Source organism: Nesoenas mayeri (assembly GCF_963082525.1).
Source record: "Nesoenas mayeri genome assembly, chromosome: 17".
Taxonomy (NCBI): domain Eukaryota; kingdom Metazoa; phylum Chordata; class Aves; order Columbiformes; family Columbidae; genus Nesoenas; species Nesoenas mayeri.
In genome coordinates this window covers 5,047,017-5,073,390 of record NC_137565.1, presented here as the reverse complement: position 1 = coordinate 5,073,390, position 26,374 = coordinate 5,047,017, and the positions used below count along the sequence as shown (strand labels likewise).

Here is a 26,374-nt window from a genome sequence, read left to right as displayed (position 1 = left end):
AAGCGCTGAGCCCAGATATCAGATAATAGCAAACACCACGGAAATTCAGAAGCTGCCAGGCTGCTGTGAGCACGACTTCTCCCCCACCAGAGTGGCTGGTTGAGTCTCACGTCCGAGGCTCTGTTTTGGAGAGTGCTGTCCTGTGAACCATGTGGGACCTTCAGCTGGACACGGGGCTCAGGTCAGAGGGACACACCAGGCTGGGGTCTGCTCCAGAGACCTGTGTGAGAGTGAGACCAAAGCCCACGTGGGGCAAGTGAAAGGCTGCACAACACTGGCAGCGCAGCTCTGTGCCCCGTGCTTTGGCGAGACACACTCGTGCTTGCTCTGAAAGAGAAACTAAGCTTTGCTCTGCAACCTCGGAGAGGATCTCCCCAGAGAACTGTGAGGATAGGCAGCCCTTGGGACCAGTGTGCAAAGTCTGCTGGCTCCCTGTGTGGGATGTGGCCAGATCAGCCAAGACGCTGCCTCATTCAGCCGAGAGCTCCTCAGCCTAGGACATCTTGCTGCCAAGCTCACTGGGACGAACCTCCCTCTGCCCCTGCGGTGCCAGCTGGCACGGAGCAGGCTGGCCCTTGCCCAGCTCCTGAGCACAGTGACAGTCCCAGGCCAGGGCTATCTGGCTGTTTAACACTCCACTGCGTTATCTTTCTACTGCAAACAGCAAGACTCCTCCCTGGATTTCACAATACCCTTCCACAGCAAAGGTTGACCGTGCAGGGACAGTGCCAAGGGAAAGAACAGCGGGGTGGATGGGGAGGTGGCAGGATGAGGGGCTCTCTGCTCCCCCAGACAAGGAGCAGTGTCCCCACCACAAGCCCAAGGCACGGAGTAGAGACAGTGTGGCAGTCCTGACGTTTGGTGACTCTCTCCCAGCTCTGAAGACGAGTGGTGGGAAGAAGGGTGAGGAGATCTGCTCAATGCTCTCAGATTCCCCAGAGCTGCTGCTTCCCGGCTTTTCCACCTTCCCAGCGGATCAGCCGCTAAGCACTCTGCAATGCTGTCTGTGCTGGTTTCTGCCAGAGCACAAGGAAATGTTTCTGAAGGGCTGAACAACAGATAGGATTATTTTTTTGGCAGCTGAAAGGCAGTTAAATAACCCTCTAGAATTTCATAATGTCACTAGAATACGTTAAGAATATAATCTTGGTAGCAGCCCAAGGATAAGGATGTTTGCTTTCATGACGCGCTCTGTGAATGATTACTTAGGACACCACTCCCCGCAGATCTGTTTGCAGCACCAGCCAGCACAGAGCCACAGCCACACCGATCTGCACCATGGCCACCAGCAGCACCAGGAACTGGAAACACAGAGAAAACAGTTTGCAGAGCCCAGGCAGAGGACCTGGGTGTCCTGATACTTGAGTATTGACATGACCTGCCTTGAAGGAGAAGACACAATTAAAACTCTCCAGTTTGAGACCTGATGCTCCCCTCATCTCTGGCACTGACCCACCACACAACCGTGGACGAGTCACTTTGGTAGCTGGTTTCTGCTTCCTCCCCACCACACCAGGAGTGGTCACTGTCGCTCCTTTTTGAGGGTTCAGGGCTGCAGCAGCACCTGCTCTGCACAGGAGAGCCCAGGACAGTAGGGCCAAAGTCCAAGTGCCATCCCGGATCCTGTGCTGCCGACGGCATGATCACACTCAGCTTATCACTGGGCAGGCGACTGTTTGGTGATGGGGATATCTGCAGGGGCAGCCCCTGCCAGGGGGAGCAGCAAAGAGAACACGAAGGAAGGAAGCTGTGGAGGTGCAAGAGCTCCCTGCCCTACCTGAAGGACCTCCCAAGGAAAATTAAAGAGCATTAACTTTGCCTTTCCAACACAAAGGCAGCAGCAAGGCCGCCAGGGGAAGGGAATGAGTGATCGTTGGGCTGGCAGGTGTTGAAGAGCCCAAGCACAGCCAAGCTCTGGGAATTCCACTGGCTTTGGTGTCAGGACCTTGGTGGAGCAGCACCAGCGATTACAGCTTGGCTGGTGTTAATCTGCTCATTATGGAAGTGGCGGGGAGGCTGTCAAACACACGGAATCCTTCTTTTATGGCGAATTCCCAAGCCAGGTCAGCCACAAACTCTGTATCCTCCGGGCTGCTTTCACCTGGGGTTGGCATCCCTGGGGATGAGAGAACAGGACATCTTTATTTGAAAGAGCCCGTGTTATGTAGTCACATCCCAAACGGAGCCATGTGCCCTTGTCTGGGCCAGCCCAGCAGGACTTGAGAAGATTCCTCTCTAAAGAATAGGAAAATAACGTTTTGTTTTGCTCTCATAAAGAATCCCAGGCCAGACCTGCTGTATGCAGATAAACAGCACTGAGTTCACACCACCTCCCTGCTTTCCAGTCTCACTTCCAAGGTGGGGCTTAGTTTGAAAGCCTGAGAGCTCCACCTGTAGGACACGGCTCTGAGCTCTGAACTCTGCTCAGTTCCCCCATGAAAGGAAAGTGACCACACAGCAACCTCCGGCCAGCACAAACAGCAACAGCCCAGATCATGCATCCAGCAAAAAGCAGCTGTTGGGGAAATGCCATGTGTATGCTCCCATTTTGTGTTTGCAGGACACATCTTGACTAAAGAACGCGGCCTCACACCCTCCAGAGCATATGCTGGAGCAGGGAGGCAACTCTGGGCGCCACAGGACACTCTGTTCACGTCCTTGCCTACATGCAGCAATGACTTGCTGGATGATTGCTCCCACTTCACTCAGCTCCAAACACAGAGGTGAACCAAGATCTCTCATTTTGAGCCCTTATTTCCCATAAGAGCTCTACATTGAAAGCACCAGGCTGCCAGACATGCCGCTCTTTGCTGTAGCACCTGGGATTTTGGAGCTCTCAGGATGTGTCAAACCCTGGAGCACACGATGCCGGTCTGATCTCCCTGGTTTGGTGTGAGAGCTCTCCCCACCACGGTGCTCAGGGGTCTGTGCTGGAGACCCACGGTTGGGCTCCTCACCTGCCAGAGAGCATTTGTGGAGTCCCTGCAGCATCGCAGCCAGTCGGAAAAAGGCAAAGGCCATGTAGAAATTCCAGTTCTCAGGCAGCTCCGTTCCCATGTGGTCACAGTACATCTGGGAATACTCCTCTGCTGTGGGGACTCCCAGGTGCTGCAAATCGCATGTCCTCAAGCCTGGAAGATGCAAAGAGGCAACAGTGAAGCAGCAGATGGTGAGGGGCTCAGGGGTTTCTAGGGATGTCATGACATTTGTGGCAGAGCCACACAGCTGTGGAGCAACAGAGACACCTGCACCCCTCCAACACCTCCACCACTGCTGTGGGAGTTTCACTCACTTAGGTGAAACATATACAGGACAGTTTTCTTCATTGGGGTGAGTTTGTGAAAGCAGTGATTGATGGATTTTCCTCCTAAACAATGGAGTAATTTTCCTCTCTGTTTATCCCTATATTGTTTTTTTTTTAACAAACATTTAACTTTGTGGACAAACCCCTTCTGGGCTGGCTCTTTCCCACCCAAAAGAGTTCCCCTGCTTTATAGCTGAAGTGAGAGGGAAAATGATCATTTTTAAGGCAGTTTTGCAAGCTGTGAAGCAGGGCTCTTCTGTGTGGGGACATCCCTGACAGGACTGCCAGCAAAAGTCCATGTGCATGAATGGGGTGATGGTACCAGCCAGTGATGGTACCAACCAGCACAGGGAGCTCATGGCAAAGTATCTGCCAAATGGGTGGCAGAAATGGGACAAACTGGGGGTGGGGCAACCGTGGGCACATTCTGCACGTTCAGAAAGATGTTTCTGCCCTGGAGGGATGGAGGGGAGAAAGGGCAGAGCAGGGAATATGGCAGGAGACCCGTAGCCCTTTCCAGCTGCAATGAGCCCGACTGTCAGCTGAGCTCTCTGGGCAGGAGTTAATCTGTTTCTGAACTCCGGTTCCTCTGTGTGTGTGTGTCAGATGTGACTTTGCTGCTCTCTGTACCTCTCAGTGCACTAAAGTGAGGTGGCAGGAAGAAGGCCATACAGTTATTCGCCAAATCAGAGATGGGATCTCCTAGGGTTGAGAGCTTCCAGCCAAGGACAGCAAGGACTTCTGGCCTGTCTGGGTGAAAGACCAGGTTGTCCATCCTGTATCAGAGGGAAAAACAGATCAGAAAAGTCTCAAGAGAAGGGAAAATATGTCAGTGTTCAGCAGCAGCAGATGCTTTCCAGTGCTCTTCACTCTGTACAAAAATTGCTGAGTCCTTTGGGAAACTGCACAAGTGAAATATTAATTTATGCGAGCAAAGGTCAGAGAAGACAGAGGTTACTCAATAGTGAACTCCCTAGTTAATGATGAACTGAACTGCACTTCGAAGAATGAAACCACGTTATTCAGGGCTTCTGATCATTAGCAGATGTTACAGGACAGGCTAGTCAAAAAGTGAAGTGGGCAAGTCACTGTCCAGGGGGATCTTCTGGTCATTTCCAAGGCACATATCTCACCTCTGTCCTGAGCCACCATGCTCCTGCATGGTGTCACCTGTAACACTGGCAGGTTTTGCCACACTATCAGCATCTCACCAGCCACTCAAACTCTTGAAGCACCAAACATCATCAGCACATGCTCCAGGACTGATTTCTGAGTATTGTAGACACAGTTGATGATCCCCCAGTGTCAGACCAGTGTTTGCAGTGGCTGAGTGAAGAAACTGTGAGATTGGAATTGGACATCAGGAGTCCAGGGGAACTGCCCCAGTTTCCCTGCTTGAAACTGCCATGGATCAGCAGGCAGATAAACACCGGGGAAAATATGAGGTGAAAGATGTGAAGGGTTTGTGGCCTTTTAGGTTGCATTACCTGGGGGATGCTGAATGAGAGCCAGAGCCCAGCTGTCATGCTGCTCAGTAGCTGCTGTACCAGCTCAACTCAGCATCTCCTTGGAATTTGAATAATCCTTTATACTCTCTACCATCTGGGATGTGCTCCAGGGCAGTGCTGTCAGCCAAGTGGTACCTGAAATCCCCATGCACGACTGTTGTCTTCTGAGATTCAGGAAAATGCAGAGGCAGCCACTCGATGAGTCTCTCCATGGCCGGGATAACATGAGTTTCCATAGCTCGATACTGCTTTGTCCAGGTCTCAACCTGCTGCTGAATGTAATTACCTGTAACAGAGAAACGAGGGCTCTCAGGGAGAGGGATGGGCACAAAGAGGCTTCAAAAAAGATGCATAAAAGCTGCATGCAGAAAAAGTCAAACAGCCAAGAAGATCTCAGTCCAGCACACTGAGAAAAGCTCTGAGAGTTTCATTGCGATTTCCAGGGAACAAAGGACATGCAGCCTCCTCTCACCATGCTCCCCGAAGTCCTCCAGCTTGGCTGCTCTCAGGTCTACGCTGTGAATCTGGGAGAGGACTTGACTCATGGCAGCATAAATACCCCTTCGCTGGCGAGGCTGCAGCGCGGGGAGGGAGATGTCACTGTAGACACGGCCAGGACAGTGCTCCATAAGGTAAAACGGTGTACCGAGGGTGCTGGGGGAGCAGGGTGGAACCCGTGAGTGTGAGGTTAATCCTGCTACCTGCCACCCCTCAAATCTCACCTGCACGGCAAGCTGAAGAGCAGCCTCCACAGCACTGGGCTCAAGCCCAACTCAGACTGCCAGCCAGTGGCAAACAGCTGTGGTATCACCAGTCCCTGTCCCTCCAGCCCCAAGAAGTGACCTCCAGCCCCAGGAAGGGACCTCCAGCCCCAGGGAGCAACCTGCAGCCTGGCTACAGCACTAACCATCTCCCTGCCTCCCCTGCAGCAAGCCCTGCAGCGGGGCTGTCACGCTGCTCGCACACATCACGAGCGGTGGACACGCATTTAACTGCAGTGCAGAGGCTTTGTTACCGCAGCCAGCAGAGATCCGAGCGCAGCGGCGCTGGCTGAGGGCTACACAGGCTTTTTGGCTTGTGGACTTGCTGCTGTCACAACTGTAGGTTTTGGGGCAAGTCTGAGATCTGGCAGTTAGAAAAATCACCTCCTTATGGGAAACCTGAGCATACTGAGTCAGCAGGAAGCCCTATGACACTGTTTTATGGTGGCTTTTCAAAGGAAGACAGCATTTTGATTAATTGCTAAAATAAGGGCAACCCCAAATCAAGCCAAATAAAAGTGCTGCTGTCCTTTGAACTTCTAGAGGCTACTTGAGGAGGGCAAACACTAATTAGGCTGGTGTACTTTGTGAGGTCTAGCCCCTTATTCCTTCCTCTCCTCGTCTTTGGGGAATCTGGCTGAAGCTGTCAAGCACAGAGTGAAAGCTGAGGGAGAAGATTACCTGCTGTCCTCACAGAGAGAAAGTACAGTGGGAACAGGAACGCCAGCCTCAGCGAGTGCCTTCAGTACCCTGCCAGGGCGAGCCAGAGAGCTGTGTCAGCACAGAGGCACCGGGGAATCGATATTAGAACTGCTTTGTTGCTAGGCAGACGCATAAGGCAAAGAAAGAGTCCTGTGCTGGGATTTAAACACACTAAACTAACATGACTGGGGGTAGGGGAAAGCAGCACACCAAAATCTTTGCAAGGCACAGAGCCCTGAGACTAAAATACTCCGAAAATGCAAAGGGACATCACATCAGCCTCCCCAAAAGTGTCCTGGTGCTCTGTTGCTGAGGCGGAGATCTCTGCCCTTGGATGGGCTTGTTTGGAATCTCCTGCAAGAAGCTTCCCCTGGCAGCTGTCACGAGAAGCGCGGCTCCTTCTCACCTGTATTCCCTGCCAACAGAAGGACCTGAGGGACACCACAGGTCACAGGGCTCCTTCTTCAGAACCAGCAAGTGATCACCAAACTTGACGCAGTAGGTCCGGGTGGACTGTCCATGGCCAAACTGCCGTAACACGAGTGGGGCTGGGGCATTGAGAGCAGAGCAGGAGCTGGGTTATTTATCACCATTTCTCCAGATTTTACTTCCCCTTCCTGTGCTTGGGTCTGAGATCTCACTTGCAGCAATCAGGAACCTACACTTTGTTCCTGTGTCCCAAATCTTTGGGGAGCATGGGAATTGCTCACAGATGGCTCATAGGACAGGAATATTCTTGGCATCTCTTTGGCAACTTGTCCTCAACGCCTCCCAAGTGAGGAAGTCCTAAAATGTTGTTTCCCATTTCTGGGAAACAGTGGCAGATCACTGAAACCTCAACAGCTGCAACATTTGCTTGGAGATTAGGGGCCTTTCATTAATACTCTTTTTCAACCCATCTGTCATACAATGGAAAGAGCCAATGGCTCCAGAATATGCGAGCTTTCAGGCTGAAGAGCAAAAAGCACTGCAATACCTTTTGCCTCATCGCTGAGAACATTTTCAAGGTACTTCTGCAGATTCTGTCTGGGGATTTCCACGCTTGGTCTCACTGCACGAGTATATGGAACAAACCCTTGCAAAGGAAAACCCAGATGGGTTTCCAGCTCTTTGAGTGCTGCTCCTGGGTCATCGACCTGAAAGCAGGAGAGAGGATGAAACACTGGGTGACAGAAGATAAAGTTGCCTGGGAAAGAGAGAGCTCTGCACATTTGTGATGCATTTATTTGTGAGTCCAACAGCACTGATCCACTGAGGCACAGGGGAGCAGAGGTCACTCGTCCCAACAGTCTCATCCTTGTCCTTTCCCCTGCTGAAGTACAACCCTGTGCTCACTGTCTCCAAAGCCTGGGGGTTAACCAGTCAGGCCCCAGCTGACACATCCATGAAGCCTCAGAGCTACTAGAAATGTATTAAATATGTCTTATTTTCTCACATCTGATGGATGTGCTTGTCTCAACCTTACGGATAGGGATCTTTCTCTAATGGGAACTGAGGTCCATAAAGGAGAAGTGACTTCTCTGAGGTTACACCAGCTGTTGTGTTTAGGGCTGTGGATGAAACAGGCCAGTGCAGACTTTGCCAGAAATCCTCCCTTTTAACCTCACCACATCCTGTAGGAATAAGGACAAGGTGAAACAAAAGGCTTGGCAACATGAGTCTGCCACTGCGACTGAAAACCTTGAGCTGTTCAACTCAAACACGTTTTCTGGACACAGGAACCATCCCCCAAGCCACCTTGGTTGCTTTACTTTGTACCTTCACTGTTTTAATGCCAAGCTGGGCTGCGGCTTTTAGGTTCTGGCTGCTGCTGTCGAGGAAGATGGATTCCTGGGGCTGAATGCCCAAGCGCTCCAAGCACAGCTGGTAAACATGAGGATCTGGCTTGCACGTTCCTTCCCGATAAGAGTCAATCATCTAGGCAACAAGAAATGGATTATGCATGTGCTGACTGTGACCACAAACATCTGTGCAGTGTTGGAAATGAGGGGTGGGAAAGAGACTGACGGTCTAAATAACATGTGAAATAAAGGACATGGGGATGGAGGGCTGACAGAGCCGGACAGGATGTGATTCCAATGACGGCGTGGGTGACAATTGTTTTTGGCTGTGGCTATGCCAGCTCAGATGAGCTAAACAGGATCAGCCAGCCCTTGGTTGGAAGATATCCAAGGAGATGTCACAATGTGGGAGACACTGGATGTCCCAGGTGGTGCTGAATCAACTGCTCAATGCTGTCCAAGAAACCCTTGGATCGCAGCGCCTTCCAAACGATCTGGAGAAGCGGAGTCCTGGCCACCGCACCTACCAGCCACGCCAAAGCAATCTGCGCAGCAGCGGAGCTGTTGGCCGTAATCACCTGCCCAAATTTGCATCAAAAAAGTCTCGAGTCAGTCTCTGAATACTCACATTGCCCTCACAACCATAAAAAATTCAAACAGTGTTTCGCCCCTGCGCTGATAAACACTCTAGGAATATAAATGAATCTATTAGATAGACATAAAAGCCAATCCTAATGGAAATCCGCATTCAATTAAGGTTTTTTCCCACTAATTACTGTGCGGTGCTGTTGCCTGCTGTTACAGAAGAGCCACATCGCAGGAGCGATGACACCGGATAGGCCGTGGTTATTAAAGTGCTTTGAAACTGTGGGATGAAAGGTACCACAGAGCATCCCAACGGAGCATCACTCCATGGCGAGAACTTCACAGGCACCGGTGTCACCAGCGCAATGCACAGGAAGCTGAGTCGATAATGACATATTGTTGACAAGATGACTTTAAACACAAAAATGCAAATTTTCTGTTATACTGAGGTAAGTTAAAGACCCGTTAAAGTGAAGCCACTCGAACCAGCCTGGAGGTTCATGGCTAAACTTCTGCTTCGTCTCTGCAAAAGCAAAACGTGCTGGGAGCGAGGTCTCTGCCTCCCCATCAGCACTCACGCCAACAGGTCGGCATGTTGGGACAGTGGGATTTTTCTAATACGGGGGATGCTTTGCAATTCCTTGGGATGAAACAAGCTTTAAAAGAGTAAGGACTAAATATAAAGCAAGCAGGGGCACTGGATAATAACATTTATTTCTTGTATGGTGTTCCAGCTTCTAAGTCCTTTACTGACATGGCTACCTGCGCCTGTTGCACGTGCCCTTGTGGTCGTGTGGGCATTTTGCAATGAATTTTCAAATGCACAAGTACCTGCCACTCACTCAGACCCTCTTCAAGGCCCAGTCACTACAACAAATTATGCCAGGAAACATTTTTGCAGACTGTTACATTTATGCCTAATTAGGCGCTGCTGGTTGCTGTTCATTTGGTACCCGCACATATAGAATTTCAGTTGCAGCTTTCTATAGCCCTAGCTACAGAAATGCATTTTGGAATCCATCCAGGCTTACCACATCAAAGTGCTTTCGCTCAAGGGGCAGAAAGCTCCCTCCACGCAGCAGACAGAGGTCCTTGCTTAGAAGAGCTGTCTTAAGACCTTCTGCACGGATACACTGTACTGCTTCTGCCATGATGGGGAACTGTTTTATCATCTCATTTCTGATTAAATCCAATAGAAAAGAGTCCACTGGAACACAGACATTTGCCTAAGAAACCAGAGAGACCCCCCCCCGCCAAGAATGATAATTAGCCATTTTTAAACAGGGAGGAAGATAAGAGTGGTTGGGTAGGTGGGTTGCCTGATCATCTTATTTTGTTGTCCTACTGCCTTTGGCAGCAGAAGGCAGTCAGTGAATCTCCCAGCTAAATTGCTTAGACCAAAGAAACAAGTGTTCCCACGTTACCAATTCTACAGGAGCAGCAGGAGAGATAAAAAGCTGATTTTGGGAAAGAGAACTGCACTAGGACTGTGCCTGCCATGGAGTCACAGCAGGTTACAGATAAATACTGCTTTACCACTCAGCAGGCAGGAAAGGAATCTATATTTTAGACTGAGCTGTTTCAAAAATTCTTTATTCAAAAGATTATTCTTGCACTGTGATCCTGGAGCTGTGGTGGAGGAGCTTCTGCTGATCTTAAGGACCTTTCTTGGAGACCATGGTCTCCAACCATTCAGTGTGCTCATGATTGAACTAATAGCCAAAGCCTTTCAGCTGATCTCTGACTCTCTGACTTCTCATCTTGGCTTATTCTAGACGTGTGTTGAAACAAAAAAAGTTATGAAATATGCACGAAGAGGCTGGTGGAAGTGAAGGCAAATGCAGTTGACCATCCTGCCTGGGTACCAGAATGCTGAAGGCAGTGAAAAGTCTGCCCCGATCAGACAGCAACAGTAAATGAATGGTAATTCCAGACCCTTCTATCAAAGGATTTATTTTAAAAGCTCCTCTTTCCTCACTGAACCTCCACATTGTAGGATCCTGTTTCCCTGCAGCCAGGAAATACAAAGAGAGAAGGGAGAGCCGGCTTACGATCTCAAAGCACTGCTGTCCCAGCTCCTGCAAAAACTCCGCGCTCGTCAGCTCTCCTCTTCTGTACTTCAGCGAGGGACTATTTTCCCCTCCAGAGAGCAGAGCTTGCTGGATGGTGCCGGCTGGAACACAATTCCGGGCTTCCCAGTCTACACAGAGAAAAGTAAGAAAAGTAAGAAAGCCAGGAGAGCATGTGTGGTGTCATCAGGACTGGGAAATCAGCTTAAAATCCCTCTGAGGTCTGATACAGCAACCAGCTCTCATGAGAACTAACATGCTGGATTGGGGTAATTTACCCAGACACAGACAGAAGAACCAACATGCTGGACTGGGGTAATTTACCCAGACACAGACAGAAGAACTTGGGGTCCTTCCTCAACTAAAAGCTCTGGTTTTGGTGTGGTATCCTTGGGATGGAAACACGGAGTTCTTAACATGTCCTGAAGGATGGTAACAAGGTTGGGTGGCACCAACCAGTGTCATTACAGGACATTTTCCCTACCAGACAGGTTCAGACCCTGATCTGGAGCTGTCAGTGTGGTTGCCAGTTGCTGCCAGTTCTAGTATTCTGATGGCACAACAGCGCACCATGGTCATCGTTGCAGGTTCTTGAATCTCTTCCCAGAACCAGAGGCAGCTGGCAGAGACACCTGAAATTTATTTTCCCCTCCACGCACACAAACAACAGGAGCAAATGAGAAAGGAGAATACACACCCGCGGCTGTCTTGTGAGGGGATGGGAGGAGAACTCCGCTCGCCTCAAAGATCACGGCTTTATAATGGCACCGTCCCGATCGCCACCGCCGAATTAACCCCCTTGGGTGCTGCCGGGTCCTGGCACGGAGCAGGTGAGGGGCACGGGCAAAGCTCCACACATACATCCTGCAGAAAATTCACAGCGGGCCTGAGGAGATAGGCTAGGAGAAAAAGTGTGGAATTAAGAGGGTTAGGAGGCAAAGTGTGGAATTACGAGGGTATTTATTCATGCACACGAAGTGTTCCAGCCAATTTGTGGTTTTACACAGAGTCCTCACACCCTTCACATTTTCAGGTCCAACACAATTTGACCACTCGCTGACACCCACACTAGTGATCGCTTGTCATAGCAAAAGTTTGCAAGGTGACTCTATTTTTGCAGCATTCTCATTGCTTGCCTATTGATCCAGGTGTCCCCGGAGCCAGTCTTGCTATGGCTGCTTTTCCACAATCCAGGCAATGCTGAGGGCGTTAGAGGGGCTATATCTCGATTATCCAGGGGTATCCTTTATCCTTCATGGACAGCTCTAAGCCTTGAAGCAAAGTCCTTATTTCCAGGCCCACGCTGTCTTTTCATTTATTTAAGCATTAACCATACAAATGCCTGGCAACTGAGCTGCAAGATACTAGTGTGGCGAGTGCGAGGGGAAAGTTTTAAAGTGTTTATTTTTGTTTGTTTGTGTTTTGGGGGGTGTTTGGTGTGCTGGTTTTTGTTTGTTTTTTAATGGGAGGTGCCACGGCCTAAAGGGATGGAGCCCGGCCCCTGCGGCGTGGCTGCGTTGCCATGGTAACCGGCCTGTGGTTCCGGCGCAGGCCCGTCCAGGCAGGACTGTCACTGTCCCCCTTCCCCTCTCAGTGTCCCGCCCCTCAGCCCTGGAGCCACCCTTGTGGAGCCGGGGCACGGAGCGGGGTGCCCGGCAGGGACGAAGGGACCCTCCCTTCCCTGCCCCGGCCCCCTTAGGCCTAGCCTGGGCCAGGCTTTGCCAGGAAGAGGGCAGGACTTCACCGCGCCATTTGCCCCCCCCAGCCTCCACATCTCGCGAGAACTCACCCGAAAGCCTCGCGAGAAGCAGCCGGGAGCCGCTCGCAGCCCCCAGCGCCGCCGTCCGCCGCCGCGCCGCCACCTCTACGTCATCGCGTCGGCGCCGTGACCCCGGCGGGGTCAGAGGGCAGAGGTGCGGGAGGCGGCGGCGCTGCCCGGTGTCCGTGGGGCTCCTCGGGGCGCGGCGGCCCGGGCCCATGAGCGTGTCGCTGGTGGTGATCCGGCTGGAGCTGGCCGAGCACTCCCCGCTGCCCCTGGGCTTCGCTTACAGCGCGGCTGGTGAGTCTCTCCGCTCCGCTTCCCTCGTACCGGGGGGCCCGGGGGCGGGTGGGCCCTGCCTGTGGCCCCCAGGCCGCCGGGGTCTGTGTCCCGGTGGGTGCCGGTGCCGGGACTCCGCTCCCAGCCGCCTCCTTTCCCTGCGCAGCCCCGGAGATGGCGGCGGAGAGCAGCGGGGCGGCCCCGCCCGCCGTCCCGGCCTGTCTGGAGGGGAAGGGCCCCGGCGAGCGGGCGGCGATTCTGCACCAGCACCTGGGCCGGCGGGAGATGACCGACGTGATCATTGAGACCATCCAGCCGCGGCCAGGTACCGGCCGGGGGCGGCGGGGCGGGTCTTGGGGCTGGGGTCGTACCCACTCTTGTTGCGAAGGGAGATCTGTGTCTGTGTAGGGCTGGCAGGGACGTTCTGGGTTTGGGGGTGTCCAGTCAGTCGTGTGGTTTGGGAAACAGAGAAGTTAAGGGAGATGCGTTGGGGTCTGGACAGGAGAGCTGGTTCTTGCTGGTTCTTGCTGGCAAACATCACCCGCGCTGGAAAGGGCTCATATGGAGCACAAGTGTGATGGAGCGGCTGAGGGACCTGGGGGTTCAGCTGGAGAACAGGAGCTGAGGAGAGACCTTCTGATCTCTGAACTGCCTGAAAGGAGCTTGGAGCCAGGGGGGTCGGGCTCTGCTCCCCAGGAACAAGCGCCAGGAGCAGAGGAAACGGCCTCAAGTTGTGCCAGGGGAGGCTGAGGTTGGATCTGGGAACAATTTCTTCCCTAAAGGGCTGTGGGGCATTGGAACAGGCTGCCCAGGGCAGTGCTGGAGTCACCATCCCTGGAGGGTTGGACAGACAGAGATGAGGTTCTTGGGGACATGGGGTAGCGCCAGGGGTGGGTTAATGGTTGGACTCTGTGATCTTGAGGGTCTTTTTCCAACAAAAATGGTTCTCTGATTCTATAACTTACTTTGGGCTGTGCCACAGGCTGGTTGGTGTTTTGTTGACTGTTCAGCTGTTCAGACATTAAATTCCCTGGGGGGAAGTTTCAAGCTGGAAACTTCAAGCATCGAGTGTCGGAGCCGCTGTCAGAGCGGGGTAGGAGGAGCAGCCGCTGCTGCCGGGGTCCCCTCGCCCCAGCTCAGCAAACCGGCCCCATTGCTCTGTGTTTCACTGGGCACTGTACAAACCTGTGCCCGGCTGGATCCGCAGCACTGGGACCTGTCAGGGGCTTGCACTGAGTCTGGTAACACTGGAATTTCCTCTGGAGCAGCAAACCTGACAAATATCTCGTTCTGCTGCTTCCTGGGGTTTTAGTTTGTCTCCTCGGGTGCTGGTGTGTGCGCAGGCTGCGCGTAGGGAACAGCAGACATTTCTGATGCGCCATCAGTAATGTGGAAACTTTTGATTTGTAAAAGATGAAACAAAAGCTGGCATGGAAGGACGAAAATCTTCAGAGGCTGCGTCTGCCGAGGACAAAAATAAACACGACAATCAGAGTAAAGAGCGTGAGGCTGCTCCAGACTCGCCTTCAAAACAGCTCCCGGACCAGATTTCCTTCTTCAGCGGGAATCCCTCCGTTGAAATTGTTCACGGCATTATGCATCTGTACAAAACAAAGTAAGAACGCTTGAGTAATCATAGCTGTGGTGGGTACAGGGCTCCTGAGTAATGCTGCAGCCCGGAAGGGTGAGTCGGTCACCCTGGGGCGGTGAGCTGAGACAAACAAACAGGACGGTGACTCACATCGCGAGGGCAGACGGTGTCTGGTGGTGATGGTGGAGCCGCCCCAGGTGGGGAAGGCTTGTGCCAGGGGCTGTGAGAGGGCAAAACAAACACAGGTTCCTAAAAAATGACATTTGAAAGCAGCTTCTCAAGGGATTCCAGAATTAAATTGTGATCTCCGGGGTCTTGGTGGCGGGTCTGAGGAGCTGACGGAAGCGAGAGGTTTCATCCCGTATTTCAGGGATTATAGTTCTATGTTGTTCCACTATAATTGTGTCAGGAGACACAAAATGGGCATTTGAAATAGTAACAAATGTTGCTTATTTGTTCTAAGAACAGTTCTCAGCATCTGTGGCTTGCAAACTTCAACTGTTTTTTTTTAGAAAAACAGATATAAAATTATTCCTGACAAAACCATTGTTTATTAGAGATGCCCAGTTTAATCTGTTGCTACAGAGAAGTAGTTCCAATGCTTACCACAACCCTTGGCTTCTCCTTAATATCTACAAATGTGCAAAAGGAGATTAAGGTTGACAAAAAAGTTACTGCAGTAACTGCGGCTGTTGGGAGTGTGATATATCCAGCTCTGCCATTGTCCTCTGAAACGACATGAGGTCATGTCCCCATTCTCTTCCCAGCAAGATGACCTCTCTGAAGGAAGACGTGCGGCGCAGTGCCATGCTCTGCATCCTCACAGTCCCTGCGACCATGACCAGTCACGATCTGATGAAGTTCGTGGCTTCTTTCTACGAAGTCATTGAGCACATGAAAATCATCCGAGATTCTACTCCCAACCAGTACATGGTGCTGATCAAGTTCAGCTCACAGGTAAGCGCCAGAAGTCCCCGTGCTGCAGCAGGGACAGCACTGTCACACGCAGCTGCTGTTCCGGGCACTGTCTGGCTGCGCCAACCCACTGTCAGACAAGATCGCACTTTACCCTTGGAGAAACTGACCTGTCCTGGTGGCCAGAGCTTTCCTGGGGCTGCTGGCTGGGATTAGTCCCACACCTTGACCTGGAGACGGGTGTCTGCCATGTTCTCACTGTCCTGTTTCTTGTTGGCAGCATATTTTAAAATATGTTTAGCACAGGTGTGGAGAGGCTGAGGCACCTGGTGTGTTCAGCCTGGAGAACAGGAGGCTGAGGGGAGACCGTTCCCCCGCTGGCTGCGTCTGCAGGTAGCAAAAGCAAATCTCATGGGCCTTTGTGCTCCTGACTGGAGTGAGCAGGAATGCCCCGGATATGGCATTAAGCTAATTTGCCTCAGTTTGGTGTGATCATTTGTGAAGGGAAGGGTTTGGAGAAGTTACTGAGTGAGAATGGGTGGTTTATTTGCCAGTTTGGTTTTGGTTCTGCTTTGCACGTGACTCTCGGGCACGGTTCAGAGCGTTTCTGAGCTGTGGCCAGTGGAGTGGATCCTCTCCCTCCGTTAAGTTATCGTTCCTCTCCCTGACACAAGTCTCGGTGTCCTGTGCTGCGGCCCTCTCACATTTTTGTAGTTTGCAATTTGCTTTGCAAACGCACTGAAATTGCTGATGAAGGGCAAAACAGATGCTGAAGGGAAATTCATTATTTCTGCTGAACACTCAAATATCAGGGTCGCTGTTGCTGCTGGGAACTTCACTTCTTGTCTTCGAGTGGTGACGCTAAACCCCGTGCGAGATGCAGGAGCTGTTTGAAATATCTTCTCTGGTATTACAAGGGAGAAGAGACGATGCAGCAGATTTCTCTTCCTCGGTCGTATCAGCTGTGAGTTTTCCCTCTTTACCTGGTTTCCTTTGTTTGGTGCCCAGGCTGACGCAGACAGCTTTTACATGGCGTGCAACGGCCGGCAGTTCAACTCCATAGAGGAGGACGTTTGCCAGCTGGTGTACGTGGAAAGGGCTGAAGTCTTCAAATCAGAAGATGTAAGTTTGTTTGGCTTTGTTTTCCCTGCGCTTCAGAGAATTTTCACAGGATTACTTGAACTGGACAGAATGCTGCAAGAACTGCTGAAGTGCATCAACCCAAACCTCTTTCAGGGCTGTTGCTTCTTGGGAGGGTTTGTCTGGTGAGTTCATGGGCTTTGTTCCTCACCGCTGCAGCATCTCTGAGCTCCACCTGCTGTGTGGAGCTGATCTGGTGAATCCAGAAAACAGCACAAGGCCGATGGCAGATGCATCAGCCGCACCGAGCCCGTGCTGTGATGAGGATCCTGGTTGTGCCCTTATTTTCTGGGTTTTTTTAATATTTCTAACTACTGTGTAAACTTACATGATGACTTCGTAGCATTTGTGTACCCTGGTGGAGGCACGAATGGGGAGATGTTTGACTTTTTTTGATGTGGATGTTTAATTGATGGTGATTAGAAGGTGCTGAGCAATTTGTCTCTGCTTGTTCCTTTACAGGGAGCCAGTCTGCCTGTGATGGACCTGACAGAGCTCCCGAAGTGCACGGTGTGCCTGGAGAGGATGGACGAGTCCGTGAACGGGATCCTCACCACGCTGTGCAACCACAGCTTCCACAGCCAGTGTCTGCAGCGCTGGGAGGACACCACGTAAGAGGCTTTTCTTTATTTCCACATCTAAAGCTCTATTGTGATTGTGGCGGTTACATGCTGACAAGACTGGTTCTGCTCATCAGTGTGGGGGCAGGAATTACTGCAAATTCTAATGCTCTTTTTTTCCCATTAAGGGACTCCCGGAGAGAAATCTCCCCGCCAAAAGTAACTGAACAGCGTTTCCCATGGGCCTTACTGCTAAGGCAGGAAGGGAGTTGTAGAGTTAATGTGGATTATTTTAAAGTATCGTAAGATAAAACACTGGGGCAAACAACACTGGATGCACACACAGCTCTGTTTCACTCAGTCTGATCATTTGTTTCCTTGGCATAACTGAGACTGTGCTGTAGAGAGATCTGCGCATCCGGATGGAGCTTAGGAATGTTTTTGGGAGCCCTGCAGTCGTGCTGTCTTACTCAGATGCTGGGAGATGATGAAGAATCACAGAATCATTTTGGCTGGGAAAGACCTTTACGATCATAGAGTCCAACCATTAACCCAGCGCAGCCAAGTGCACCTCTGAACCATGTCTCTGTACCATTTATAAGCCAAAGTAACAGAACCTCAGTAAGGTCAATCAGATTTGTAGCTATTCAAGTTTATGGGCTGCTTTGTCCCATAAATCAAACCCAGTTTAAATTTGAAGCAGTGGAGCTTAGCCGGTGTAAGAGCAAGATCCAAAATACCACTTAAATATCTAATATACAATTTAAGCAGAACTTATGCTCTCAGTCTAGAAGAACGATAAAAGAAAATCCCTGTCCGCTTTGCTTAGGCGCCATGGAGGCTGGAAGTGCCTCAATTTGTATAGAAAGCTGACTGCGATCCAACAGTCTCCTCCCTTGAATATTTCTGTAGCTTATCCAGCAGCTAATGAAAAATACATAAACAGTCCTGGCAGCAGGACACAGGGGCTGTTACTCTGCTCCCTCACCGAGCTTCTAGCACTGAGGGTCCAGCCAAAGTTTCCTTCTGCTCTCGGCTCGTCTGTCTTTCTGGCAGTGCAGTGGTATCATTTAAAAAGAAACGATGGTTGTCCTCTCTGAAACAAGTGTTGCTTGAGCTCAGCCATGGCTTTTTTTTGCTTGCTGGCAGCCCCACTGAGGCTTTGCGTTGCAGATGTTCTCTACACCTGGACTGCAGCAAAACCAGATCAAACTGAGACTGAAATGGCTTTAGAAGAATTGTTCTTAGTTCTCCTGTCCCCTGCTGGCTTAAAAACAGTTGCCTTGTGTGGAATGGAGGCAAATCTGAGCAGGGTAAATGTGAACTGAGAGATGCAGGCATATAGGGAGTGTCCCACTGCATAAGGCGTTTACTTTGAGCTCTCTGGCTCTCTTTTTAATTACTATGATATTAAGATGGAGCTCCTTGTGTCTAATCATGGTGCATATTGCCCTCCAGGTGTCCTGTCTGCAGGTACTGCCAAACGCCTGAGCCGGTGGAAGAAAACAAGTGTTTTGAGTGTGGAGTTCAAGAAGTAAGTAGGTGGGTGGATGGTGAGTGAGATCTAGACTCGATCTGACTGCACAGCTGCTCTGGTTGCTTTTGGGGTTAATTCTGTGGCTGCTTTGGGGCTGAGTTTACCAGTCAGTGGTGAACGTGCTTTCCTTTTGAGTTGGAATCAGGACTAGGATCTTAGCTCCCAGGCTTCCTGTTCTGACAAATCTTTCTGGTTCTTAGAAAGAAGAATTAGTCAATAAGCTGATCAGAGTGTGTGTGATAATGTGTGTAATAACATGCAGCTATATTGACGTTGAACTTGGTGTTCCCTTCTAGTCTGTGCTCTTGCTTTCGTGGTCTTGCTGAGGTGCCTCGTTCATTTGGTAGCTGAGGCCATTCTTCCATCCATGCTTGTGCTCATCTCTCAATATACACAGGCTTGTAATTGGCTTGAATGAGCAGGAACCTCCTTCTCCTCAGCCTTCCAGCTGAGCAAAGCTTCAAAGAGGAAGGGGGGAAAAGCAAATGCTGTTTGCTTTCGAAGGAAGTGACTGGATATCCGCAGCATCAGCAGCCCATCCCTGTCAGATCCCGTGTTCTCACCACTCGACAGCGTTGTACGTACAGAACTTTCTGTTCTCTTGACAGAACCTTTGGATCTGCTTGATCTGTGGGCACATCGGCTGCGGGCGGTACGTGAGCCGACACGCTTACAAGCACTTCGAGGAGACCCAGCACACCTACGCAATGCAGTTGACCAACCACAGAGTCTGGGACTACGCTGGAGGTAAACGCTCCGCATTCCCCTCTTGTAGGGTGACCTTGTTTGTGAAACACCTTTCAGGACCCCTTAGGAAGAGTATTTGTGATGGAGTTTACTTAGAGATGAAGGGGTTTGCGTCTGTACTAATACCTTGTCCTTTGAGAACATCCATCTCCTCTCTAATAGCAGTTTTCTGGGTCTGGAGCAGATGGAGAAGGGAGAACATGATTCTGTAACGAACCAGGGCAGCCCTGCAGTCTCTGTGGAATGTGTGTGTTGTTCCCTTTCCATCAATTTGCCCTGAGGTATGGGAATGGGCTGTTGTAATAAATATCCTGTAAGGTGTCTGTGCGAAGTCTGCTAAATAACAAATACATCTGGTGTTGGTTTTCTGCTGTGCTGATGTGCTGGTGCAGCAGTCTGTGCGGTTAATTGTGCTGCAGAAAGTATTTCCACTCGTGTCAACCTGGGTGTTCTGAAGCCAAAACTCCCTGCGGTTGAATTTTCTCTCTTCAGATAACTACGTCCATCGACTGGTTGCAAGTAAAACTGATGGGAAGATAGTTCAGTATGAGTGCGAGGGAGATATGTGCCAGGAAGAGAAAATCGATGCCTTACAACTAGAGGTAAATATTTTGGCTTGTTGAGCTCTGCATTGTGCTGCTCTGTGGAAGTGTTTCAGATCCAGCAACCACTACAGGGAAATGATATCAGCTGATGCAGCAGACCTGCTCCCTGTGCATAGGCAATCATTTTCATGCAGAAGCAGGATGTTTTTACTGCCTTTTTTTTTAAAAAAAAACAACAAAAAACCCTCTTCTTGGCTCTGCAGAGCCAATGCAGCGAAGCGTAAGCTTGTCTGACACCAGCCCTGCTCTGCTCCCTTCTCCTGAACAGATAATGATTATTTTGTACCTGTTGGGCAGCTTCTCCTGCCCCAGCTAGAAAGGTGAAGGAGAGAAACTCAAAATTACCGCTCCACTGAATAAATATATTGCAGCATGATTTCAACTGCATTAGACACAAGGGTATCTGAGGAGGAGCAGCCCACAGAGGTCACACTTCGCAAGGTTATTGCTCAAAGAAATATTTGGTTGCTTTTCTGAGTAACACTCAGATGCTAAACCAGCTATTTTTAACCCTTTTTTTTTCTGGGAGGCTGATGTTTAAAGTAAGACCTCTCCATGTAGCTTATGATCTAAATGTTTTTGGAGAGAATGATTTTGACAGTGTATTTTGCTGCTCTGATGTTACTGAGATTGTTCAAGGCTTTTTACACATGTTTAATTCGGTAGTAAATGCCTAATTTGCTGTTTGCCAGCCTGATGATAAGAAATGGTCACGTTTTCCAACCTTCTTATAACCCGTTTGCAGAACCAGAAGGGAAAAGATGGGCTATAAGGCAGATAGATATCCTTGTTCAGATGCCAAAATAACATTGGAATGGGCCACACATGTTGGAGAACAATAACTGCGAATAGTTATTCACAGCTGAGGATGCTTTCCCAGAGATGTTCTCCCAGTGAAGCTCGATATGAGCATTTACCCTCCTACCTTGGGTTTTGGGCTGTGAATGGGGAATTCAGCAGCTCGACCTCTCGTGAGAGGAGCGGTTGATGCTTCGTTTTCCTGTGGAGTGTAAAACTTATAGGGATTTATTGCTACTACAATGAAAAATCTGTCTCCTCTTTTAAAAAGCTCTTGGCATGATGCTGCCTATGGCTTGGCGGAACTTTTACTTGATCCTTGCCGTTGTGATCTAAAGGTTTTCCTGGACTTCCAAAAATCAAATTATTTGATTTTTGAAATCAAATTGGTGAAACATCTGCTGTGCACGTATGTTCAGTATGTCCTGTATGCTCCATTTCATCTGCTTAAATCAATTTGTATATAGGAGCCCTTTGGGCTTCTTAATCAGCATAGCTGCCCTTATGGCAAAACTGATTGTTTTGGGTCTGTTTGCTGTGTTTATAGTACTCGTATTTGCTAACGAGCCAGCTGGAATCGCAGCGAATCTATTGGGAAAACAAGATTGTCCGAATAGAAAAGGATACGGCTGAAGAGGTGAGCTCTGCTCTGGCTGTGTGTGAAGTTCTGCTGAAACGGGGTCCAGGATGCCGTGAAACGGGACACGGAGCCATTCGGCCTCTCGCGCAGCCCGAGCGTTGCGTGACGTGGCCCCACGTCGGCTGTTCCAGTGCCGGCTGAGAAAATTGGCTCCAAGACGTAGCCCTTATCTAGACGCTCAGATCTAGCAATTTGCTGCTCAGTGGTGCGGAAGGAGGTAGATTGCCACCTAGATTGAAGGTTGATTTAAACGTGCTGCTCAGGAAATGGCAGCAGTGGGGAAAATAAGCCCGCGCTGCCGCAGGATCCCTGCCTGCCGCTGCCATCCGTCTCACTGACACGTATCTCTGGAGAAGGTTAGTGTAGCATAGACAATATGACTCTAATTTGCTTGGCTGCAGAAAGTGGCAGCAGACGCTCTGCTCCAAATGCATATTGATTTGCCCTTTCTTTTTGATCCCCTGTTTCTCCTCATCACCCTTTGGGAAAAGTTCAGAGTCTTGTCCTATAGAGCATTCTGGAGGCAGGACTGCTTTAAAATGTCACCAGCAAAAATCCAATGAGAATGTTTTAATGCTTTTTATTCTATGTAAATCTCTTCAACTAGGCTTAAAGTGACTCAGGATTTAAGGTTGAGTCCTTAACTGAACTTTCTGCATGACTTCTAATTAACCATTTAGTATCCGCAGTTAAGTAGTGATTATGACTGTTGAAATAGTGGCCATTGATCTTGGTCTAAAGAACAGTCCCAGAAATCTTATAGAGAGCCCTATAAAAGGAAAAGATACAGTGAAAATAATCTTGCACATGACCAGGAAACATGATCCACAAAGAAACTTCCAAGTGAAAGGACTGTGATATGAGCCCCAAATGTGGTTTCATGTTTAAAGGTCCTTACAAGTTTATTCATGGCGCTCGTTCCATACAAGTCTTGTTTGGATCAGTGCCACCGTGCAGTGTGTTCCATCACCAGAGCTCAGGCTCCTTCCCCCAATTAACCATCGGCTGCATAAACATCCAGTGATTAAGGCTGGAAGGTTTAAAACCTGCTCTGCATTGACTCTGGCATCAGTGGAGGCACCACCTGTGCTGACACCGACTTTTATCCAGATCGCTCCTCCAGGAAAGCGTTTTTCCTTCAAGTTCCTCTTTCCATTACATGCAAGCACACTTTTGATGCTAATATAGAGGAAACAAGCATTTCTGTCTATAAATCTCCCATGAGTCTTACATTAGAGACGTAGCTGTGCTCTATGCAGTGGCTAGAGCAGGAGAGCTTGGTTTTCTGCAGCAGCGGCAGCCTCGAGTGGGAAGCGGAGGGAAGAGGAAGCCGATGGCTGTGTGTTTGTGCTTGCGTTTTGCATGAGTAAGATATCGGTGTCAGTAGGTCACTGCCTTGTGACAACACGTTGCTGAGTCAGTGCTGAGCAACGTAGCACATTAATATTCAGCCTTCAACCATACTTAGTTGAGGTTTAATTTAAAATAAGCAAAACCTCAACATTGTAGAGCCCGCAGAGGGAAATTTAAGTTTGGTGACGGACACAAAAGTCTGAGAGAATGGCTAAATGAACGCTTAACTGCACTCAATGAGAAGTTAAGGATCTGATGCAGCTTTTGTTTCAATGGGGTGCCTGGCACAGATTTGCAGCCCGAGTTGCTTTTCTGTGTGAGCAGCTTCCACGGCAACGTGGTCCCTCGTTGGGGTCCAGCAAACTGTAAACGCAGAGGGTCTGCACCAAAATTCAGCTTTTTAAATTTATTTTGCTCAAAGCTTTTGCCTGTTGGATAATAGTAATTGGTCAAAGTCTAGAGACCGCTCGGGAAAAACGAATGTCATAACGAAAGGGCAGAGAACTTTGATCTCTTTGAGACTGTGTGTTTGTTTTTACAGATTAACAACATGAAGACCAAATTTAAAGAGACCATTGAGAAGTGTGACAGTCTGGAACAGAGGCTGAATGACTTGCTCAAAGAAAAGCAGTCTGTCGAAAGGAAGTGGGTACCGCTGCCAGGTTCAGTTCCATGCAGCCATTAAAACTCCGTGCGCTGACATCCAAAAAAAGAAAAACTTGCTATTCCTGGGCAATTTTGAGCTATTTAAACTGGTATACTGAGAACACAGCTTATCTTTTTCAAAAAAGCTCTCATTTCTGTAGGTGTTCACAAATTGAAAGTGCCTGTTGAGTGGAACGCAGCTTTGGGGCTCTTTGACGTGGTCGGCATATTTAGCGCTCAGTAATCCCCCTCTGCCTGCCCTAAGGAGACGCCAGGCGGCCTCACAATTGGCAGATGCATCCAAAGAGAAGAAAACCGGCTCAATGGAGGCATCTCACCCAGCGCAGGGGAAAATGTAGATCTTAGCAAGTGCCTGGATCTTCAGGGTCTGGCACTGGGAGCCCCTGAATGCCCGTAGCTCTCCTGTAGTTCTCCCGGGACCCCACAGAATCACTGTGCCCTTTTTGGTGCCTATTCCGTAAGCTGCAGATGAGTGTTCGTATTACACTCCCATGCTCCCACACACACCCTGCCCGTTGCCTCTGTTGGCCTTTGGTACGACACGGAATTGCCGAACTTGTCAGGGAAAGGATTCTCCTGGGTTGTGCAGCTGGAGGGACAGAGGAAGGATTCTGCTTCGCAGCGTCCTACTCCACATGCAGGTGACACCGCACAAAGCCTTAAACTGGGTAGAAAATCCTGGGGGGGTTTCAGAGTCCTCTTGCCTTGCCTCCCCTTGCCTGTTTTTTGTCAGAAAGCCGAATTCCAGATGGTGTTGGTGGGTCTGGGGACAGCTGGGGGTCCATTGCCCTGGGGAATGGAGGTCAGAAGGCTGCAGGGTGTTTGATCTTGGTGCAGTGCTCTGCTCTTCTGATCTGTGCTTCTCTCTGCAAGGTGTTCTCAGCTGAATAACAAAGTGGCTAAACTTTCCAACGAGCTGAAGGAGGAGCAAGAACTGAACAAGTGCTTGCGAGCGAATCAAGCCTTGCTGCAGAACAAACTCAAGGAGGAGGAGAGAGTGTTAAAGGAAACCTGCGAACAGAAGGACCTGCAGATCTCCGAGATCCAGGAGCAGCTGCGGGACGTCATGTTCTACTTAGAGACGCAACAGAAAATCAATCACCTCCCAGCTGAGACCCGCCAGGAGATTCAGGAAGGACAGATCAACATCGCGGTGGCGTCTTCTGCCGGCTCCTCCACGGGGGGCACGGGGAAACCTTCCTCCAGGAGAGGCCGTGGCAAGAGGGGCAAGTGAAAAGCCAAACGCCCCGCGCCCATCCAGACAGCGGCTGTGCTGGGGTTAGGCCAGGCTCAGCTCTCAGGACTCCAGCTGGGAACACCCAGTTCACTAAAGCTCAGCTAGAAATCGTCTTTGGAGCTGCTCATAAAACTGGCTGCCAGTCCCTGGAGGTGTCTGTGGTATTTAAAAGCATTTCACTGCACTATTTAGCTGGTTTTAGGCAGATCTTTACGACCATTTTGCCTTCCTACCTTTCCAAAGCCCCTCCTGTCATGCATTTGACTTTCTTCTCGGAGAGTGTACGGTGTTGGGGTGGGCAGGTGTGTACGTGTTAAACATCGCGTTCCTACCGGGATGCTGTAGAGTAGCGTGTGAGGCTTCTCCAGTTCTTCTCCTGGATTAAAAGTATTCTCAATTAAGAAATTATTTTATTTAAGAAACAGTGTAAATTAGCTTATATACATCTCCTTTGAGTATTTGCAGTCCTGATGCTGCAGAACTGCTAGTGCAGGAGTAGAACTGTAGTTTGGAAATAAAGAAAAAGGAGTGATGTGTGGAAAATAAACCATCTTAGTGGTGTAAGAAATTAAATGAGTCCTAAAGGTTTGTAATTTGGGATATTAAACAATTTAAGGGTCTTTGCTACTATCTCTTCATTTTAAAGATGGCTTTTGAAAGGCCAGTGCTTGCTGCCTTTGGGACAGAAAGTATGAAAAGTTTTATATTCTGGACGCTGCTTAACGTGGTTATTTTGCATTATTTTAATTTCTACCGATTAAATAGAGCCGTCTTTGCAAAGACTGGTACGCGTGACGAGCTCAGATCCTCCCGGAGCGCGGTGCAGAGCTGCAGGGGGCTGTGTTGTTGTAAGTCCTGGTGCTGTGATGCTCAGAACGAGGTGAGGACAAAGAACAACACAGCGATTTTAAATCTCTCATCCCTCCCACCCGTACCAGCCTTTGGTACGAGATGCGGCTGTTGCGTCCAGCTCCCAGGACCCTTCGCGCTGCCTGTTCTGCTCCGAGACGTGGCTCTGACCAGCATCTTGCTGGCAAAACTTCTGTGTTATTTGCCCCAAAGGTGTGCAAGACCTGTAAGGGGAAGTTGTGGACAAATCAGGGGTTTTTGTAGGTTTTCACTTAAAATAGACACCAGACTTGATGCTCTTGAGTTTTACCCCGGGGTGGAGAAGCGACTGTCCCGGTTGCTGTGTTGTGCTCAGTAACCCGAGCATTTAAAGGCTAATTCATTATTAAAAAGGGCCATGGGAGTCCTGCAGTTGTCTTCTCGGACCACAGTATGATCCTTTTCTGTTGTTCCAACTGCAGGCACAGCCTTGATCTTAGTCTGTAACACTGGAAACGCAGCTCAGACTTACCTGCTCCAAACCGGAACAAAGAAATAAACCAGCTTGTCCTTTATTGCCCAAAGTCGTTCTGTTTGGCCAATTGAAAGGAATGAGTTACAATAACTAGAGTGATTCTGGGAAGGTGAGTCCTTGTAATCTTCCTGACTTGGTGGGCTGGAAGTGTTGAGCTCCCTCACTTGGAAATCCATGGCACTTGTTCGGGCACTTGCTGTATCCACCACCTGGGTTTGATTTGCCCCCATCATCTGAAACTTCCACCTTTTCTAACTTTGTAGCATGAATGTAACTAACTTTTCTAGTGTGTGGATTGTACAATCAGGCCTCTGCCTTCTGGGAATTGTTCTAGGGACCTAAAAATGTACAACACAGCGTGCTCTCCTATAGAAACTATTTTATTTAAGATATATTTTTACACCCTCTAAGATCCTCTGACCTTTTGCTGACAGCTTGCGTTGTGTAGAACACTAAGATGCTGTACTGTATCTT

At 49.7% G+C, this 26,374-nt stretch overlaps 2 protein-coding genes across 3 annotated transcripts; one reads left to right on the top strand and one right to left on the bottom strand.

Moving 5' to 3' along the window:
* Positions 1-1,828: 1,828 nt before the first annotated feature.
* ACAD10 (acyl-CoA dehydrogenase family member 10) lies at positions 1,829-12,573 on the bottom strand. Its single transcript, XM_080355330.1, has 13 exons — positions 12,500-12,573; positions 11,408-11,609; positions 10,693-10,841; positions 9,673-9,867; positions 8,034-8,192; positions 7,252-7,411; positions 6,682-6,823; positions 6,255-6,323; positions 5,285-5,466; positions 4,948-5,098; positions 3,935-4,080; positions 2,958-3,131; positions 1,829-2,116 (listed from the first exon to the last, which is right to left on the bottom strand). The coding sequence occupies exons 2-13, from the start codon at positions 11,571-11,573 to the stop codon at positions 1,968-1,970; spliced, it is 1,842 nt and encodes a 613-aa protein (XP_080211456.1). The 5' UTR covers positions 11,574-11,609; positions 12,500-12,573; the 3' UTR covers positions 1,829-1,967.
* Positions 12,546-26,374, top strand: BRAP (BRCA1 associated protein). Of its 2 annotated transcripts, none has more exons than XR_013922976.1 (12): positions 12,546-12,769; positions 12,915-13,073; positions 14,162-14,363; positions 15,107-15,296; positions 16,263-16,376; positions 16,857-17,005; positions 18,413-18,488; positions 19,100-19,238; positions 19,731-19,840; positions 21,189-21,278; positions 23,176-23,389; positions 24,174-24,312. XR_013922976.1 is itself a non-coding variant. In XM_080355329.1 (12 exons), exons 1-12 carry the CDS (start codon positions 12,688-12,690, stop codon positions 24,532-24,534), a joined length of 1,776 nt encoding a protein of 591 aa, XP_080211455.1. In that variant the 5' UTR covers positions 12,546-12,687; the 3' UTR covers positions 24,535-26,374. The 2 variants fall into 2 exon arrangements, 1 of the variants encoding a protein (XP_080211455.1); XM_080355329.1 differs by having other exon boundaries at positions 23,176-23,279; positions 24,174-26,374.

Excerpts from the sequence above, each read along its gene's own strand:
- ACAD10 (XM_080355330.1), bottom strand. The coding sequence starts at position 11,573 with ATGTATGTGTGGAGCTTTGCCCGTGCCCCTCACCTGCTCCGTGCCAGG. Across the intron at positions 7,412-8,033 it reads TTGGCATTAAAACAGTGAAG|GTCGATGACCCAGGAGCAGC; the intron begins GTACAAAGTAAA and ends TCCTGCTTTCAG. Across the intron at positions 5,099-5,284 it reads GGAGGACTTCGGGGAGCATG|GTAATTACATTCAGCAGCAG; the intron begins GTGAGAGGAGGC and ends TCTCTGTTACAG.
- BRAP (XM_080355329.1), top strand. The coding sequence starts at position 12,688 with ATGAGCGTGTCGCTGGTGGTGATCCGGCTGGAGCTGGCCGAGCACTCC. Across the intron at positions 12,770-12,914 it reads CTTCGCTTACAGCGCGGCTG|CCCCGGAGATGGCGGCGGAG; the intron begins GTGAGTCTCTCC and ends TTCCCTGCGCAG. Across the intron at positions 21,279-23,175 it reads AAAAGGATACGGCTGAAGAG|ATTAACAACATGAAGACCAA; the intron begins GTGAGCTCTGCT and ends TTGTTTTTACAG.